Genomic DNA, 19,240 nt, shown 5'->3' with positions numbered 1-19,240 from the left:
TTTCACTTCAACTAGTGATACTATGGATACAGTACTATGTCACTGACTGCCACTGACCCTGCACATGCCCTGCACATGCCCTGCACATGCCCTGCACATGCCCTGCACATGCCCTGCACATGCGCTGCGTAAAATCAGCTCTGTGTATTGGCGTAAAACGTGGCCGTCTGGAAATGACGTATACAGTGTCACCACACTTGTTCAACGTGCTGCGGTGGAGCTGAACACTATCCGATAATATATGGGTGCAGCCACAGAGCACCAATTGTGGTCCATCCGCAGTCGACACCTGCATGGACAATCTCACCATGATGTCCTCGCTACACGACATGCGTGCGCTATGTGGACAATCTCTCTATCTCACTGCGGGACATGTGGGTGGGTGCGCTGTGTCATGTGAATGGTGACATGCTGCTGGTCCCTTGCCGGCCTTGCTGCATCACTGCAGTCGGAGGCCAGTGCCAGGGAGTGGTAAAATACCGGTATTTTACTACTCCCTCGACCAGTACCAGTCGTCGTGATCCTGCAGCCCGGACATTCATTGGAAGATGTGATACAGTGATACAGTGTGAGTATCTTGTGAGCGTGCTGCATGATAACAGGTAACAATGACATTATGTACGGCTGCATGATAACAGGTAACAATGACATTATGTACGGCTGAATGCTTACTGAACTGGAATTGTATTGTGATGACATCTACAATGCTTAGCGAGCTGGGATCGTATTCGTAGATTCATGACGGTGTGTTCAATGTTTATGCGTGTTGAACTGTATGATTTCTAGTCACCATGTATCTTAAAAGTCCTTTGTACCGTGTCATTGACTAGCTGGGAGGTTATTTCGCTTTATCAATGGCAGCTATGACAGTAGTGCAGCCATTGATTAGAACCATTGGCCTTGAAATTGATATTGTCGAACGCCTACGCCTAGCGGCTTCCGGGTCAAATAATTGGATCCACGTGTCTGGTGGGTAGGACCTGCGTGTCGCATAATTGCTGGTGTGGCTTTCTTTCGCTGCGCCAGCAGTGGATTCACGGCCGCCGGTATGGCCCAGTCCAGCCTTTACCAGTGGATGTGTCACGTTACTGTGTGAAGGAAACCAACCATGCAACAAAAATGTGTATGGATTGGATTCACACGAAAACTGCATCCAAGTGGATCCAACATTGTCATGACTCCTGACTGTCAAAATGGCCTTCATAATAATTATGTACTCGCAGGGTTTTGCAGCAGGCAGGTCGGTGTGGTTTCTCGTTTGCACCACCAACACAGTCATAATCTTTCCACCCCAGTCAAAATCCAGGCATTATCCATGAATGTCTATGAATGATCAAACCTCCCCAATATACCCTAACAGTGGATTAAAACCGATACGACCAAGTAGAATATAATGATTGTAGTGGATTTATTTTATACCAAGATGACCAAGCAGAATGTTCATCAGCTACGGAACAGAACCGTAAATTTGGGAATGCAGTGCACAGACACGAGCGGTTTTGCGAGTTTGGCTTGTCAAGTGATGCCCGCACTGAGACAACAAAGATAGCGGTGGAAAACAGGCGCGTCAAACGCGACAACGAAAGACGAGAGTAAGAGTGGTGCGAGTGCATGGAGGGGCTAATGTACAAGACCTAGAGAACGACTACACGCAGCCTGAATTCACTTCACGATAACTGGCGCACACTCAAACAAAACAACCTACGCTAGTAAATGAACCGTAGCAGAAACAAATACTAAGTAGTCAAACATTTCAACGGGCCTCGAAAAGACGACGACAAAAAAAGAGAGAGAGAAATGAATCAATTCCGGTAAGTCTTTAAAAAAAGATACAACTTTAAAGAACGGGCAATTTCTCATTCTAAATAGGTAGGTGCTGAAATGCAATGCAAAAATCAATGACTTGCTTTGAAAAGAAAAGAAAGATGGCACCGGCTCTTACACATGCACAGCAAAGGGGGGCAGCAAGACATGTCGTCGAAATCAAGACTCAGTGCACCAAGCTGCAACACGGCAATCGTGTGTGCCTCCACGAGATCCCTGAGCGCGGTCGGTGCAAAACGTTTCATGTCTCCATGCAGCAGAAGTAGTGGATATGATTTTTCGTGTGTGTGATAGCGATCACACAGGCTAATTTCATGCTCTCATCCAAATATTGACCAAAATATGCACATAATTTATATGCAGCCACCCCAGTTGCAGGTGGCCTGAGGCTTACGCTGTGTTCCGATACTATCATCTACTTGAAGGCTGGGTTTAGAAATGGCAGACCACCGTCAGCAAAATAATTCAACTGCTGCAACTGTGAGGGCTGTTGTGCCTGCTGCTGCTGTTGTTGTGCTCGTTGCTGGCGTGCTGCCTCGCCCAGGTGAGCAAGTTGTTGCTGTTGCTGCTGCTGCTGTGCCTGGAAATTAGGCTGGAATGTCGATGCCATCGCTGCAACTGCTGCTGCATTAGCAGCGGCCGTGGCTGCCGCATTGGGCTGTGTCAGCTGGCTTGTGGCGGCCGCTACAGCTGCTGTTGCTGCTGCTCCCGAGCCAGAGTTGGACGGCACGGCAGTGGCCGTGCTATTGCCGGCAGTAGATGCTGCGGCTGCCGCTGCTTCTGTCGACAGCTTACTGGGATCCGACAGTATAGATGTGGAAGTGCTCAGCTGACGCAGGGAGCTCAGAACGGCTGCAACACAGAATACCAAATTGCAATCATCACACGCGAACATGCCCCTAGATCAGCTGTCAAGTACTCACAGACCACAACTTCACAACGGACAAGGGCAAGATAAAGAAACTTCCTGGAGGTGACAGTAGCTGTGACAGTAGCTTTACAGTACAGCCTGCCAATGATTATGTGACCACTCTGATAAGGCGACCACCTGTCCTAGAAGACCACTACAACTAGGACCAAGGCATGTCATGTTCAGTGAAACGACCCTGGATAAGAAGACCACCTGTCCTAGAAGAGCACTACAACTAGGACCAAGGCATGTCATGTTCAGTGAAACAACCCTGGATAAGAAGACCACCTGTCCTAGAAGACCACTACAACTAGGACCAAGGCATGTCATGTTCAGTGAAACGACCCTGGATAAGGAGACCACCTGCACACAGGGTACACCTTATAAAGGTCCCTTGAGCGGTTGCCGTAGACCGGTTTCACTGGACTAGCAACGGGTAGTGGGAAGGTGACCTCGACCAAGGCACATATGTAACTAGCATGGAACACACACACCCACACACACGCATGCACCCACCCACACCCACCCACACATACACACGCGCGCACACACACACACGCATGCACACACACACACGTATACACACGCACACACACACACACGCACTCACGCACATGCAGTACTCTCCTTACCTGGTCGCAGCGCTCTCAGCGAGCAGTGATGATCGAACCAGTTGAGAACCGACCGACACATCTCATCCTCACTCATTGTAGACACCGAGTTGTTGTACGCGTCGAACAAAGAGCGCACAATCATGCTAAACTGTAGCTAGAGTTAAGGACAATAGAGCCCCACAAATACGCCTGACACTTTGTACTAGACATAGCAACAGTAGGAACGGCAGTGACAACAGCAACAGCAATAGCAACAGCAGGATCCTGACACTGGACTGACAGTAGTCACAGCCCTACATCTGATTAGAGTACTGTACGTATGTGATGGCTGGGTGGCAATGCACTGTAGATACTAGATAGTATACCCAATGTACCGTAGTTATGCATACATGCACCTGTACTCATAGTCTCACACAGTACATCACCAAAGTCAACAAGACAGACAATGCTGCATATACACACGAGGACAAGCAACACACATGCTAGCAGCAGCAGCAGCAGCAGCAGCAGCAGCAGTACATGTACAGTCCTGCCGGGTGCCGAAGAACGGTACATCGAAGAACAAATAGGCTATAGCTTCACCGAGCATGGTAGACCGTTTTGTACGCAATGGCTCAACAACACAGAGTGATGGAAATTAGAATGGCCAATGCTTTGACTTTGATCAGCACGTTCTTCGGGACCCACACTGCATTGTTCACAGTGGAAACACTAGCCAAGCATACTGGACACGGGATGTACGCGATTCAAAGGGAAACCCGTCTCCCAAAACGTCACTGTCTCACAGTAAGTACACAGCCAGCGGCATAACAAGCCACTGACATCACACACCTGCCGCAGTGAGAGGATACGATCCAGAATTTGTAATTACTCTGCGTTCTGATGTTGACGTAATGATCAAACAGCTGCTGCGTGTGGTCCAGGCGCTACATGGGAGACAACGAAGAAAAAAATGAGAAGAACATTACCAAGTGTGGAAAGAGTAATGAATTCCTCAATAAGCCCATTGCGCATTGCCAAATATGGAAGGAATGAGTAATGCATGTGAGTACATTGGGATCAGGAACCGGAATGCACTGTTCAACACCCCGTACCGTACCCCAGACGATTATGCCCAGGTACTAGGTGGCTGTGTGGGGGTGTTTATGGTACAAATTACGTCATTGCGCAATGGGCTTATTGTGCACCCCGCAAGGTTTTCGGGAGCAGAACAACGGGACGTACGAGGGTACAACAAGAATCAGTCTTCATATCTTTGCAGGGAATGCATGGAGTGGCTGTAATTCCGTATCGTTTCGGTATTTTGGTTCATCAAGCTCAAATGAACTGGATGTAAATAATTACTGAAGTAGAGTAAAATCAATTGACATGATTGGTGTAGCGGGCGGGCCGAGAACTACTTGTCCGCTGCCATGGGTTGCTACCAGCTGTACAGGACAGCTATAGCATGGTGTAGGATGTTGGGGGTGAGGGACAGGACACGGACATAGCCATTTCTCAAACGATATCCACTGCAATGAGTACAGTACAGCCAGTGCAGGCAAAACTCAAAGGTGATCAAATGAACAATTCCACTACTGTAGCTTACAGTTCGTGTCACCGGCGCTCCAGTCACCGGCAATTGGTCTTGACAATGCCTGAAGTCAGCATTACAGCAATACAATCACACAACACACAGAGCTGCAATATCAATCACTGTTAGTTGGCAAGGTGGCCGTGTCGGAGTGTCTAATTCCTACACATTAGGTGATATACCTGTTGCGTCAGGGAAATACAGTGACATCGCTAGTGAGGATATTCAGACAGACATCCACACATGGCAATTGTGCGAAAGGTACCCCTCCCCCCACTGACACACCAGCGTGAACGGACAGACATTCACACAGACATGCACTCACTCACTCACTCACTCGCTCGCTCACTCTCTCTCTCTCTCTCTCTCTCTCTCTCTCTCACACACACACACACACACACACACACACACACACACACACACACACACATGCACCCATGCACACACACGCGGACACACACACACACGCACACACACGCACAGTAGCTGCACTTACATGATGCTTTCGTTGAGTCGCGCCACCTCAGCACGTAGCATGTCGAGTTCCTCCTCTCCGCCTTTCTTCTCCTGCTGCAGATGGCGCATGTGCTCCACAGCTAAGAGTCAGGACAAGCACAAGAATAAGACATTTAAAAAGTATTGCAGATATCATGGTTGTTGTTTCAAATCTTTTATTCTTACAATGGCCTGTGGCCAATAAGAGAATTTGTTGTTGTTGTTGTTGTTGTTGTTGCATACTGCGGTAGGCAAGCATGTGGCACAAACCAGGTCAATACACTGGGCCCTTATGGATTTGCTGCACACGGAAAAGGAAAATAAAGCTGGCTACTTATACAACGAGTAGGTGTCTAGTGCTGCCAGCCTAGATGTCTTCAGTGAAATCACTAAGCAAACTTCTATCGCCACTATTGGCCATGTTGCAGTAAAAAGCACAAAGAAATACTAAAGGGCAATGCAGTACCGTAAAAGCCCCTGTATACGCCCACCCTCCATGTACACGCCCAGTCAGGGGAAGTCGACACTTTTGTTTCAAAATAGCGCCCATGCCCATCCATGTATACGCCCAGGTATGCCGGAAACACCAGTACATGTACAGGTACTGATACCCAATACTTACTGCTATCCCTATTCCAAGTATACGCCCGGTTCCGAAATAACGCCCGTGCCCTTGTATACGCCCAGGAAATCGAGTCTGCTATTCTATACGCCCGGGGCCTATACACGGGTTTTTACGGTGGCAAACCCTGCGGACTTACACTTCTGCAGCAGGACGGCTTTACTGATTTTAGTTGATTGGCCGCTGACACTTGGAACCAATGATTGAAGCTCGTCAAATCCATTCTGATACATGTATGGAGAAGACACCCACACCCACACGCACACACATGTGCACAAGAAAACAACCCGTTTGATGGATTTGGAGAGTAATAAGAGCACAAACCCCTGTCAGCCACTGTGACTTGCACTACACCATCCAGCAAGCACATTTGTAGAGAGAAGAATTCACAGGGCAGGCTGATAAAACAAGTACACTCGCCGTGACTCTGAGCAGCAAGCAAGCTGCAGCACGATATTTTAGCACAGCAATAGCCAGGGATCGACTAAACTTCTAAGTAAAAAAAGTACAGAGCACTTGCGGTAAGGAGTGGCTGTAGTGTAAGGTGCTCCATACGGTGTTACCGGTATATGCAGGATATGGGAAGCAAACTAGCTTACCCGTATGTGGACGCGGCGTTTTTGTTCGGCGGTTATATGCAGCTTCCGGCGTTCCTCCTGGCAATGAAGGCAGAGAAAAATACAAGAGAGAGAGAGAGAGAGAGAGAGAGAGAGAGAGAGAGAGAGAGAGAGAAAATGGACACAAAGGATGCAGGTTGCAAATCAATTCTGCACAATGGTGAAGTGTATGGACTAGGGAAACACCCTGCTGTCTCTGCAAAAGCTTCTCGTCATCAAGCTAAAGACAAGACCAGCAGCTCAATACTCACTATGCGTACAGGATACACGGCCTCTGCATGCACACACGTTTGGCTGAACATGACGGTCCAACACACACACACACACACGCACACTATATTCACATAGCGTGCACAAACCAGAAAGTCAACAGTCAGACTGCCACCCACACCCACTGGCAGAAGACAACACCTAGGACTCGTACCTTGCCAACAATGGGCACAGGCTTTTCAGATTTCACAGACGTAGCCAGTGGAGATCTCCCAGCAGCCTGAAATCAAAACAGAAGAAACAAAAGGTACAAACCATCCCGTCTTGAACTTTACACACGCAAGCTCAGATCACAATAAAAGCTTATCGCAAAGGATATGAAAGAGATAGTGTTGAACAAAATCCATCTACCTTGAAATATATTGAAGGGAGGTTATTCAGTTGGAGTCATTTGACAAGTAAAAGTCAGAGCAAGATAAATTCAGAGATATTTGCCAGATAGGTCCAATCTGCCGTGTACCGGTGATGGCAGAGAAACCCCATTCTAAAAACTTTCAAAAAAGCATTACATTGCATTGCCTCAGATCACCAACCATAGCATAGCCACACACACCATATTCACGTGCATAAAAGGGACGCACTTATATTCGAATACAAGGGCACCTCCACATAATAAAAAGGCATGAAACAAAAACTCAAGAGCCAAGAGTGTATTTTGAAGACTCAAGTACTCATATTGAAAGACATGCCCTTGTATCTGGAACATTTGTTTCATGGCAAAATATGAAGAAAAAAACCGCAGTTTGCACATAAAAGGGCATGTACTTGGATGTGGGTGAGAACAGTACATGCATTGTACACTCACACCTCGGCTATCGGGACCCAAAAGTTACGGGCACTTCGGTCTACCAGGCACCCCTTGGACGATATTCAGTGGAAATAGCATTATTGCTACCAAGAGTACATAACCCCCCCAGAGTGTGCAACGCCTGATCCAGCTCTGCATAGGGTCTTGGTCCAACGTAATCGGATCTTTGCGTCATAATACCGTACACATCTGAGGGGAACCCGGGGAGTCGCGGGTACTCTAAGATCAAAAACAATGGTGCCCTGTCTCGAGACCGGCCTTGCGCTGGTGTGGAGTGTACGCATGACAAGATCCTATTACGCTCGACCAAGACCCTATGCAGAGTTGGATCAGGTGTTGCACACCCTGGGGGGTTATGTACTCTTGTTACTACTCTTTCGTCACTGCTCGTGGAAATAGTGATGTCACATGTCACATCTATGGCCTTTCTCCATCAAAATGTATGTGATTCGGAGTTACGGGCATTCGAAGATACGAGCAGTGCCCGGACCCGAACCGCCCGGATAAACGAGGTATGAGTGTACTTGTACATAGAAGCCAACAGCTGACAGTAAAACCATGTGTCAAAAGTAGTTTATACTCTCACACAGTACACCCAGTGACAGATAGACAAACAAACAAAAAGCGTGTGTGTGTGTGTATGCATGGCGAAGAGAGAGAGAGAGAGAGAGAGAGAGAGAGAGAGAGAGAGAGAAAGAGAGAGAGAAAGAGAAAGAGAGAGAGAAAGAGAGAGAGAGAGAGCCGGAGGGAGCCAGAGGAGAGAGAGCCGGAGGAGAGAGAGAGAGAGAGAGAACCCTAGCAGCATACAACAATACACCAGTCACAATCCGGTTGTAAGACGGCAAGGAGCTGCACACACACATCCCTACCTGGTCTGCGACGCTGTTTGGTGACGGGACTTGATGTGCTGTTGCAACATCGTAGCTGGCACTGCCCGCTGTGCTAGTCCCAAAGAATGCACTGCCAGGTTGAGGAGTGGCGGACGAAAGCAACGACGGTGCTGCTGTAGTAGAAGAAGATTAGATGAAAAAAGAAACATTTATCAGTGAAGGGTGTGAAGTCACACTTCGCCACCTTTGATAACAACACACACAGACACACAGCATCACTGCAACGCAAGCACCACGAAAACCACGCACACTCTGAATTCTTGGTCTCTTTCTGTGCGTGGGTGTGCGCGTGCGTGCATGTGTGTATAAATATGTATGTGTGTATGTGTGTATGTATGTATGTATGTATGTATGTATGTATGTATGTATGTATGTATGTATGTATGTACGTACATGTATGTGTGCGTGTGCATGAGCATGAGTGCATGTGCAAAAAGGCCAACAGAGATGGAGAGCAGCAGTAGAGATGAGTACTATAATGACTGGGCTACAATGCTCAGAATCACTGCACTACAGACAGTGTACTATAGTTACCGGCACTCAGGCCAGCCTGGCCAACCAGGCAGGCAGGCACACCTACCTGCTAGGGATGCTCCAGATAGTTGAGATACTTGTGATGCGAATGTGTCCAGAGAACGAGACTGCGACAGCAAAAGACATAAACACCAAGGTCAGTGAAAACAGCTGATCTGTCCACTGACACGCAAATATTCTGACACAGGCCCAAGGCTGCTAAGTAGCAAAAATCGAGTGCATAGTAATGGATGTCCGAGGTGGTCGCAATCACAAAGATGCACTTCCCGACTTCACTCTCTACAGCAGAATGAACCAATCATGTTCCAAACTTGAGCCCGAGCAGGAGAATGAATGTTTGAAATACAGAACACCAGAGGAACCTACTGTTTCAGCCGTCGTCGCCATAGAGATGTGTGGCGACGTTGCATGCAAGCTTTGCACAGGAGTCAGTGGTGGGGGTGGCGCCGCTGCTGGGGACATAGTGCGTGGTGGCCGTGGCTGCATCGGGGATATGTGCTGCGTCTGCTGTGTATACTGCGTTTGCTGTGGCTGCTGCTGCTGCTGTGGCGGCAGCGACGAGGTTGTTGCAACCTGTGGCGGGTTCACGGGCGGTGCAGTGGCGGCCGACTGCAGCAGCATCTGTAACTGCTTCAGAGTGCCAGAGTCCACTTCTTTGTTGGAACTCATGAGCAGTAGGAGCTGCTGTGCGGCCATGTGAGCATCCGACATGGCCGCAGCGTCCGTTACGTTACTCGCTATGCTGCTGCCGCTTGCTGAGGGTCCCACAGACAGGGCAGAGCTGGCCGCGGCTGCTGCTGCCGCCGCTGCTGAGGGAATATGCACACATACAGCCCCAAATACACACACATCACACACACACACACACACACACACACACACACATCACACACATCACACACACATCACACACACATCACACACACACACACACACATCACACACACACACACACATCACACACATCACACACACATCACACACACACACACACACACACACACACACACATCACACACATCACACACATCACACACATCACACACATCACACACATCACACACACACACACACACACACACACACACACACACACACACACACACACACACACACACACCAGTTGACCATTTGACGCCCATCGCCGGAGGCGATGATAGCGATGCTACAGCAGAAGCCATAGCAACTTGTGCTGGGATTGCACCATACAACAGCTAGCAAGGCTGAAGAATTGACCGCCACTATTCAGCCTGGTCTACACCACACAGCTATGAAGTGACTTTCTGGCCAGTGAATCCCTACTTTTTGGTCTATTTTCATTTTTTTCCCGCACACACATCACACCACATACTCCGGCATGCACTGGCTGTTGGTAACCACCCAGGAGAATGAAAGAAAAGTCAGGAGGAGTCTGAGAAAGAGAAGAAAGACGCGCGTGACCATAATCGTCGGATATCGAACCCACAACCTCTCGATTGGAAATCGTTGCACATACCTTTGGACCATACACACCCACCCACACACATCATGTGACATGCAAGCATATGAATCAATCATCATTGAAACTGCATGCACCAGTCATTTACTATTCATCAGTCGGCCAGTTATTTCTCCTATGTATACGATGGGTGCGTTTTCTGAAAAGTAAGTTATCACCAATGACTTGTGAAGAAGGGAAAGGCAGGGCTACATGATACATGCCACTTTGCAGGTCACACAATTATGTACCTACTACCAAACTATTGGATTGACGGCATCAGGGTATCCGTCCCGGGATCCAACTGCAGTCACCCCTGCCCCAGTGAAGGTAATACTTGCTACTAGTGTGGGTGGCTAAATCAGAGTGGATCTTATATACGCTTCACTAGCACCATTGATTACACAAGAGTTAATCTAGCCAGAAGCAGTCCATGGTTAGCAGGTATGTATACTTCAAATAGAAAGTATATGAACCCTGAAACCAACAAAGGTGGTAGGCCACACACACACACGTAATCATACCTGAGCGGGCTGATGGAGGTCCCATAGGTGAGGATGACGTATCCATGGGCTGATGAACTTGTTGCTGTTCCATAGCGAGCGGCTGCATCGGTACTGGAACGGAAAGCAGAACAAAACAGACACAAACACAGTTCCTGTGAACAAGAGAGAGCAAGTCTGCATCATCAGCAGGCTCATACGGATGGTGCAACAGACCTCAGGATGCGTTTAACACACAATGGTGTGCCTTGGACATAATTGCTGTGCGGCACTGATGGCCAGTTACTCAGACACCTGATTGGTGATAGATACTGATGTGCTACGAACTAGCACTGCGAACAGGAGATTAGAGAGAGAGAGAGAGAGAGAGAGAGAGAGAGAGAGAGAGAGAGGGAGAGGGGGGGGGGGGAGAGAGAGAGAGAGAGAGAGAGAGAGAGAGAGGGGGGGGGGGAGAGAGAGAGAGAGAGAGAGAGAGAGAGAGAGAGAGAGAGAGAGAGAGAGAGAGAGAGAGAGAGAGAGAGACTCACCAATATCTTTTAAAAGTTATGAGAGAGAGAGAGAGAGACAGAGAGAGAGAGAGAGAAGAAGAGAGAGAGAGAAGGAGAGAGAGATAGATAGAGAGAGAGAGGGAGAGATAGATAGATAGAGAGAGAGCAAGAGAGAGAGAGAGAGAGAGAGAGAGAGCAAGAGCAAGAGCAAGAGAGAGAGAGAGAGAGAGAGAGAGAGAGAGAGAGCTCTACACAGTACGTAAGCAGTGGTGTTGCGGCGTTGCGGTGTAGGCTATCACAGCTGTACCGGTACATGTACAGTGAGGCGACAGACACAGTAGATGCTTGGAGAAGGACTGCCCCAGTGGCAGGACTTACTGGTTGGCCGTGGCTGCTGCATAACAGGTGACGGTGTAGGGTTCTGCCACATCTCACCACTCATCACCGACTTCATGGCTTCACTGGAGTCCACTTTTGCAGCACACCAAGCCAACAGCAGCAGTCACATACGGACTATGTAGCACATGCCCACAGCAGAAGCTGGCTAAAGTAGTACTAGTAGGTTGCCTTGGTTGTGTGTGAGTTAGATACCACCCCCCACCCTACCCCATCCGGTAAGGACCGTGATCTATCTAGTCTATACATTGGCTGCCAGCTGGCATAGAACGAACGAACGAACGGAACCTATCTGCATGCCATGAAATCAATAAAGCACCACGTCACCACCCAATAGGTTGTTCCAGCAAGTTCACAATCATCTCTGAGAGTGAGCATGATCTTTCATGGTTGAATGCCACTCTATACAATTCTAAGAGGGATGTCCAAGCAATGGGAGCAACGGGATCAAGAATAGGCCGTTATTCATCTGCATCATGACAACAAACAGACACTTACGACTTGATGGTGCTACTACATCAAATGAGCCCATTAGTGGCATCACGTCGTAAAGACTATGTTGTACCATATTCAGTCGGGGCTGAATTACATCAGCAAACCCTCCATTGTCATCTGTACCACACAGCGTGCATGGATAGAGAATAGAGCAAGAGAGAGAGGCAGAGTGAGATAGATAGATAGATAGATAGAGAGGAGAGAGAGATAGAGAGAGAGAGAGAGAGCGCGTTGGATCTAGCCGCTGCCAGAAGTGAGACGGTATTATTGTCCAGGATAACTATGCTTCCCCAACAACCAGAGGCCCAATTGTATTTAGTGGGTCTCTGGTTGTCGGGGGAGCATATAGTTATCCTGGACAATAATACAGTCTCAGAACAGACAGCCCGTGAGCGAAACCCACATATTTTCAAGTTTCATCTGCCCATATATGGCATGTTGTTTCCCCATACTTCAAAGTACATGTGTGTATGCTAAATATCTCTGGGCATTGTGAAATGAACACACACACACACACGCACACACAAAACACGAACACACATACACACACAAACATACACACACACCATGTACCATGTATATGCCCGTCGCAAGAGAAGCACACACATCTACAAATGACATGTACTGGATGTGCACCCACAGATTTTCTCTTATAGCAACGATAGCGAACAAGATCTGAATGAGACAGATCAAGACTTGCGCCAGAAAACTGTCTAATCCGCAGAACTGGCGAAGGCAAGTGAATCGACCACCAATGCACTCCTGGTCTACACCACACAGAGTACATCGGCATAAAACGGCCAAGACCCATGCACACCATACACATGCTGGGGTAACCAGTATAGACAGCATGCTGCTTTGATAGAAGCAGACACTAGATGCACTGGTACCTTGAAGTGAAATCGGAGTTACTTTAACCAGCCTCGGTAACTGGGTACTGGGAACCCAGAGCCAACAGACACACACACACACACACACACACACACACACACACACACACACACACACCTTCCAACTGACCTATACGCGAAGGGTGACCCTGGACGAGCGAGGAGAAGAGCGTGTCGGAATAGGAGGAAATCATCTGCATGGTGTCATGCTCATCCAGCACATGATTCCAAAGCGCCACATCTGCATCCGCCTGCTGAGTGCTATCGTACGCCTCCAATTTCACGCTCCTGCCAGCCGCCCCGCCGCTAGCTAGTGAATTCGGGTCGTTGGCTTGGATGCTCTCGCTGGATGACGATGTTTTGATGAAGCTGTGCTTGGCACGCTTTTTGTAGAACACACGCCAGTTCTTGTACTCGTTAGCCACAGCCTCCAAGCGCCGACGCCAGTACTTGCCCTCCAGGATGACAGCGCGCGAGTGCGTGTGACTCTCTCCCGTCATCGGCGTCACATAGCCGCAAAACTTGGGCCTCTTGCCTTTCAGATCTGCAGAGCAGCAGCAGCACAGGAGGCATGCAAACGACAGTTTAATTCCTGGTAACAATGCACGACACCGCCAATTCGCAAATCTTTCCTGGTGATGGAACAGTGATGATCCGTGATAAATTAACCTTTCATAAGCCTTCTCTAATTTTGTTCAAAAGTGAAAATGACCCAAGGAAAACAATTAGCTAGACACATGTATGCACAATGAGACATCTTCAATTTTCATTCCCATCTTGCAAAAAACTTGAAAATACAGTCAAAATATTCTAGTCGGAGACAAGACGGCAATAATCGAAAGAAACACAACTAATCCACAACCAATGGACACCCGATTCTTTTTGATTGAAATGTTAGTCTCCAGAATTCATCAGTGACTTATTTGGTAGATGAGTAAACAGAGTGAGTGAAGCGGCTGATGGTAGGAGAAGATAAAGCTACTACAGGTGTTGAGCAGCATCAAGGTGGGAGCCAGCAGAAAGTGTGCGAAGAACAGCACGTGACCCAAATGAAAACAAACAGCACTATTCACACACACCACAAAGAGGAGTAAGGTGTGACTTGAACAAACACAGCAGTGCAATGTTTTGCTTCTGCCTGCAAATGTTAGGCTTGCAGTGCGAGAATCGTGCTGTTTCTCTTATGGCACCAATAGCAGACAAGATCCCAATGAAACAGATCAAGACTTGTGCCAGATAAGTACCTAATCCACATAACTGGCCACGTGGATCAACCCCGATGCACTCCTGGTCTATGCGACATGAGTATATCGAAATAAAAGAGCCAAGACCTTTGAACCCCCTTCACTTGCTGGGCAACCAGTCTAGATAGCATGCCACTTTAATTTAATGACAGCAGACACTGGATGATCAGGTACCTTGAAGTGAAATCGGAATTACCTTACCAACGACACAAAAACATATGCGTGCACACACAGACATACACAGACACAAACACACTCTCTCTCTCTCACACACACACTTACATCCTTACACACCAACATTTCTACACACACACACACACACACACACACACACTTACACACACACACACAAATACGCAATGTACCACACAACATTATAACTCACATTGGATATGCCAGCATCTCCACAGCGCATTGTTGAGACGTATACGATCTTCCCATGTCAGCTTCATGCTCTTGAAATGCTTCCATTGTGGATGGACAAGCTTTCGGCAGCTGAATGATGGGAACAGAGACAGGGCAATATGAAAACACAAGATTCAGTACATGAATGGAATGTCATGTATGTCTAATTCATGACTGCTGTAACTCTGATCACCATAACCCCGTACGTCCCCCCCCCCCCCCCCCCCCCCCCATACGTACCGAATTCGTCCACATACAAGTGCATGCCCCTGTATGCGAAAAAAATGTGTTTTTCCATTTCACCAGGAAACAAATCTGTCCCCGGGGGAAATCGCGATTCCGCGGCCGTGTTCCCCCCCCCCGCGTTTTTTTAAAAGACCGCGTTTTCCGCGATTTCCCCGCTTTTTGAACTTTTGTGTTGCACTACATGTACACACAGTGCACTGTTCGGTCAGCAACGTCTCATCATGGCGGCTTTGTACTCAAATATGACGAGCGCTTACACCAGAGACTTGTAACTGATTGATTTCACTACATACTCACTGAAAATTGCCTCATATCAACTGCAAACTTGCCGCATATCAATAATATTCACCCACTACACGTACACACAGTGCACTGTTCGGTCAGCAACGTCTCATCGTGGCGGCTTTGTACTCAAATATGACGAGCGCTTACACCAGAGACTTGTAACTGATTGATTTCACTACATACTGAAAATTGCCTCATATCAACTGCAAACTTGCCGCATATCAATAATATTCACCGCATATTTACCGCAAATTCACCGTAATTTATGCCATATTAACCCGCAAATTACACCGCAAATTCTGGGATTTCTTTCCGCGATTTTCCCCGGGGACAGACAAATGTTCCAGATATAAGGGCACGTCTTCCAACACGAGTGTTCAAGTCTTCAAAATGCACTCTTGGGTCTTGAGTTTTTGTTCATGCCTTTATATGTGGAGGTGCCCTTGTATTCGGATATAAGTGCGTGCCTTTTATGCGCGTGAATACGGTACTGAGTATACTTATTATTGGTACTAAAGGCTAGTTATCATTGTTAAGACGTACATGTACTTCCCTGAAGGACTCATGAAAATCGGTTAGGACATTTTAAAACTCATAGCGATTTGGCTTTGAAGTTAGACTTTGAAAATCTGTGAAATTAATTCCGCACATACTGACTGGTGAGGTCCAGCAGCAAACCTACCTGCATTCCAAAGCTAAACACTCGAATAATTTGGATAGGGAAGATTCCAGCAACTGGATTTTCATCTGCGTGCCCAAGCTCGCGCTGGGAACATTTCCAAAGTTGTGATTGGTACTCATGACTGTTCAATGCCGCTTCAGGAAAGGTACTTCAGAGCACAAATCCACTGATGGCATATCTCAAATGCCACTGCGTAAATTCCAATCTCTTCAGGCAGAGTGAATCATGTTCTGTCCAAACACCACGAGATGAGCACGACTAGCTGTACAACACTACGCACTCAGGTATCCTGGAACAAGCTCTTCTTGACCTCACAATGTGGGTGATCACTGGTACAGTGAACGTGGTAGATCTATCTACACGGATAACTGGAAATTCCTTTTCAACTTTGGCAAAAGCAGGGAGAATTTTTCGCCTGAACACTGTCTTTGCTCAAAGACAAGAGCCTGAAGAGGTCAAATCTCTAGCTCGGCCCAGTTCACTGATCAGCAAGAGCAGTGTTCACGGCCTTCGTGCATGGTCGATCGCAAGCGCAACTCGATGGAGCACGAGGACAAGCAGTGCGCTGACAACGACAGTGTGTATCGCTAGACGTCTGCGCGCATGCGCAGCGTTGTCCGATAAGCCACAACTAACGACAGTAACCATGGTAACGTGTTACTTGCGCAAACAGCTACCACTCGTACTCGTACTCGTAGATTTCTCACTTTCTCACCGCCTATACGGCGCGGTAAGCCGCACACTGCACACGTACACGTAGATCTACACGCAGAACTGTACGTGAACGCACAATGGGCACATGCATGGTGAAGGTTTGCGCCTTTTCTCTTTTCACGCTCGTGTTGACATCGATATCGAGCTGTACATCATGACGTACTTCGCTCAGTCACGTTTATGCATTTACCGATGCCATGGTCACGTGTACCTAGTACCTGCTGATCCAGCACGCGTTCATTGCATGGCACTTAGTTGCTAGGATACAAAATTTAATTGTGAAAGCTAGAATGACATCACTATTTTGTGTGTTCTCCCATTATTTTATTCATGTGTTTTCAAAATCAAAGAAACATTGACGTGATGGTGCATGCCTGGTGCTGAAAGATTTCTATATCCTTGTTGATAGAATAGAAGAACTTTCTCCGAACGAATAACTGCTTGTCTGTGCTCATTTTCTCTTTATGTTCATTGTATGAAAACTTCATGATGAGTTGATTCGTCTAATTTCCGCCTTGGCAACATTCCTGGTGTCTCATGGGCAGAAAACCATTCGTTGGAGAAATTTTTAGTCAGTAGCTGCGGATGATCAGCAGGAGGAGGTTGAAGCACTGAGTGGCTGTGTCTTGTTGTTAGCAAACATGCGGGGCTTGGGTGATACGGGCTCGCTGGTCGCCAGCAGTCTAACCATGATCTCTGGCTTGCTCGCAGCCATATATGTTGCAAAGTACCTGGTGGACATAATGGATCCAACAACGAAGCGAGCTAAGCAGGTAGCTCAGCATGTGGCCGGTATTCTGAAGGCGCTCGGCCGCTCAAAGGTGAAGCTGAGCAACCAGGAAATGCAAGTCGCTTGCGATCTGGTCAATCCAGCTGATCTACGAGTAACTTGGGCCGACATTGGTGGCCTGAATGATGTGGCACGGTCGCTGCGCGAGGCCATTCTCTGGCCTTTGAAACATAGACATCTGTTTGAAAGATCGCACCTTCTTGAGCCACCGAAAGGCATACTGCTGCATGGACCTCCTGGCTGTGGTAAGACTATGCTGGCAAAGGCGGTGGCGGCTGAAGAAGGCATCTGCTTTCTTAACCTGCAGACGTCAACCATCCTGGACTTATGGCATGGTGAGACGGAAAAACTGACTGCCGCAGTGTTCAGCCTTGCGCGCAAACTTCAGCCTTCTATCATCTTCATCGATGAGATTGACCTATTGCTTCGTGCGCGGCGACCCGGCGATCATGAGTCCTCTGGTAATCTCAAAGGCCAGTTCATGTCGCTGTGTGATGGCCTCCTGACTGATCCCACCGAGCAAATCATCATCCTCGGTGCCACCAACCGACCGCAGGACATTGACGAAGCCATCTTGCGGCGCTTGCAGTTGCAGTTCCACATCCCCCTGCCGACGACGGAACAGCGGGCTGCCATCCTCAGGGTCATACTGCGCGATGAGGACTTGGCCGACGACGTTGACCTGGATTTTCTTGCCCGGGTCACGGTTGCCAAGAGCGGCGCCGACTTGAAGGAAATGTGTCGGCGTGTCGCCATGGAGCCAGTCAGGGAGCTCGTGGCGCAGTCTGCTGGCTCGGGCTTAAGCATTGCTGATGATGATGATGATGATGATGATGATGGTGGCGATGACTCAGGCGATACTATCGAGGGTGAGCTGCGGCCAATCCGAATGGCGGACTTCCAGAAGCTGCACCCAGGATACTTCGTGCAGAATGACTTGGTTGATTGAGACCGGCGTTTATCTCTGGATTATTTTATTTTGCGTTGTGTTGCGCAACAAAGTATTGTGGAATGCTGTCTGTCCCTATCTCACCGTCGGAATATTTCACGTGTCACCGTCCTCTGTTTTCCTTACTCTGTGCTAATTGCTTGGTATGATCTACGTCCTGTGATGTACCCTTGAGGACATAACATTACTGTGTCCAATCTGGAAATCGTTGTTGCACTTCGTATGGGACTATGTTTCCTCTGTTTGGAGTATTTCTCATTTAAATAAAGATTTGTACTTTGTGTCGTTATCATATCCTGCAGCTTGTGAAAAATCATGCTAGGGGCTGTGTTATATTTTTAGTGTCTTGCTCGCACTTAGCTCTTTTAGGTATCTTGTTTTCAGTTTCTAACCCAGATAATGCTGCCTTGAAGCCACTGAGCTGTTTAGTATGAATGAATATGTGGCGTGTGTGTGTATGTGTGTGTGTGTGTAAAAGTTGGACTGCCAAGAGTGTGGAGAGCACTTGTTCTGCTCACT

General features: G+C 47.9%; 3 protein-coding genes across 8 annotated transcripts in view; 2 read left to right on the top strand and 1 right to left on the bottom strand.

Moving 5' to 3' along the window:
- LOC135815255 (uncharacterized) overlaps positions 1-796 on the top strand; it is a 13,109-nt gene extending 12,313 nt beyond the window's left edge. The window contains exons 11-12 of one of the 2 annotated variants that reach the window (XR_010553275.1): positions 1-602; positions 639-796. The exon at positions 1-602 is cut by the window's left edge and continues 173 nt beyond it. The gene's annotated coding sequence lies outside the window, so the exon portion shown is untranslated. The other variant, XM_065328531.1, reaches the window with a different exon arrangement.
- Positions 797-1,391: 595 nt separating this feature from the next.
- LOC135815251 (carbohydrate-responsive element-binding protein-like) lies at positions 1,392-16,837 on the bottom strand. Of its 5 annotated transcripts, none has more exons than XM_065328525.1 (17): positions 16,269-16,837; positions 15,036-15,145; positions 13,537-13,950; positions 12,520-12,633; positions 12,004-12,096; positions 11,159-11,251; positions 9,524-9,966; positions 9,204-9,264; positions 8,603-8,733; positions 7,080-7,145; positions 6,638-6,694; positions 6,178-6,262; positions 5,418-5,517; positions 4,937-4,985; positions 4,200-4,274; positions 3,367-3,496; positions 1,392-2,676 (listed from the first exon to the last, which is right to left on the bottom strand). In XM_065328525.1, exons 1-17 carry the CDS (start codon positions 16,385-16,387, stop codon positions 2,240-2,242), a joined length of 2,577 nt encoding a protein of 858 aa, XP_065184597.1. In that variant the 5' UTR covers positions 16,388-16,837; the 3' UTR covers positions 1,392-2,239. The 5 variants fall into 5 exon arrangements, with proteins under 5 accessions (XP_065184597.1, XP_065184595.1, XP_065184596.1 ...); XM_065328523.1 differs by having other exon boundaries at positions 8,603-8,736; positions 16,269-16,835; XM_065328524.1 differs by having other exon boundaries at positions 8,603-8,736; positions 9,524-9,963; positions 16,269-16,835.
- Positions 16,838-17,339: 502 nt separating this feature from the next.
- LOC135815254 (outer mitochondrial transmembrane helix translocase-like) lies at positions 17,340-19,133 on the top strand. The gene has a single exon (XM_065328530.1). It carries the CDS (start codon positions 17,624-17,626, stop codon positions 18,719-18,721), a length of 1,098 nt encoding a protein of 365 aa, XP_065184602.1. The 5' UTR covers positions 17,340-17,623; the 3' UTR covers positions 18,722-19,133.
- The last annotated feature ends 107 nt before the right edge of the window (positions 19,134-19,240 follow it).

The sequence above is a fragment of the Sycon ciliatum genome, chromosome 4 (genome assembly GCF_964019385.1).
Source record: "Sycon ciliatum chromosome 4, ocSycCili1.1, whole genome shotgun sequence".
In the NCBI taxonomy this organism is placed as follows: domain Eukaryota; kingdom Metazoa; phylum Porifera; class Calcarea; order Leucosolenida; family Sycettidae; genus Sycon; species Sycon ciliatum.
The sequence above is the reverse complement of the archived record's forward strand: the minus strand, read 5'-3'. Positions and strand labels throughout refer to the sequence as shown.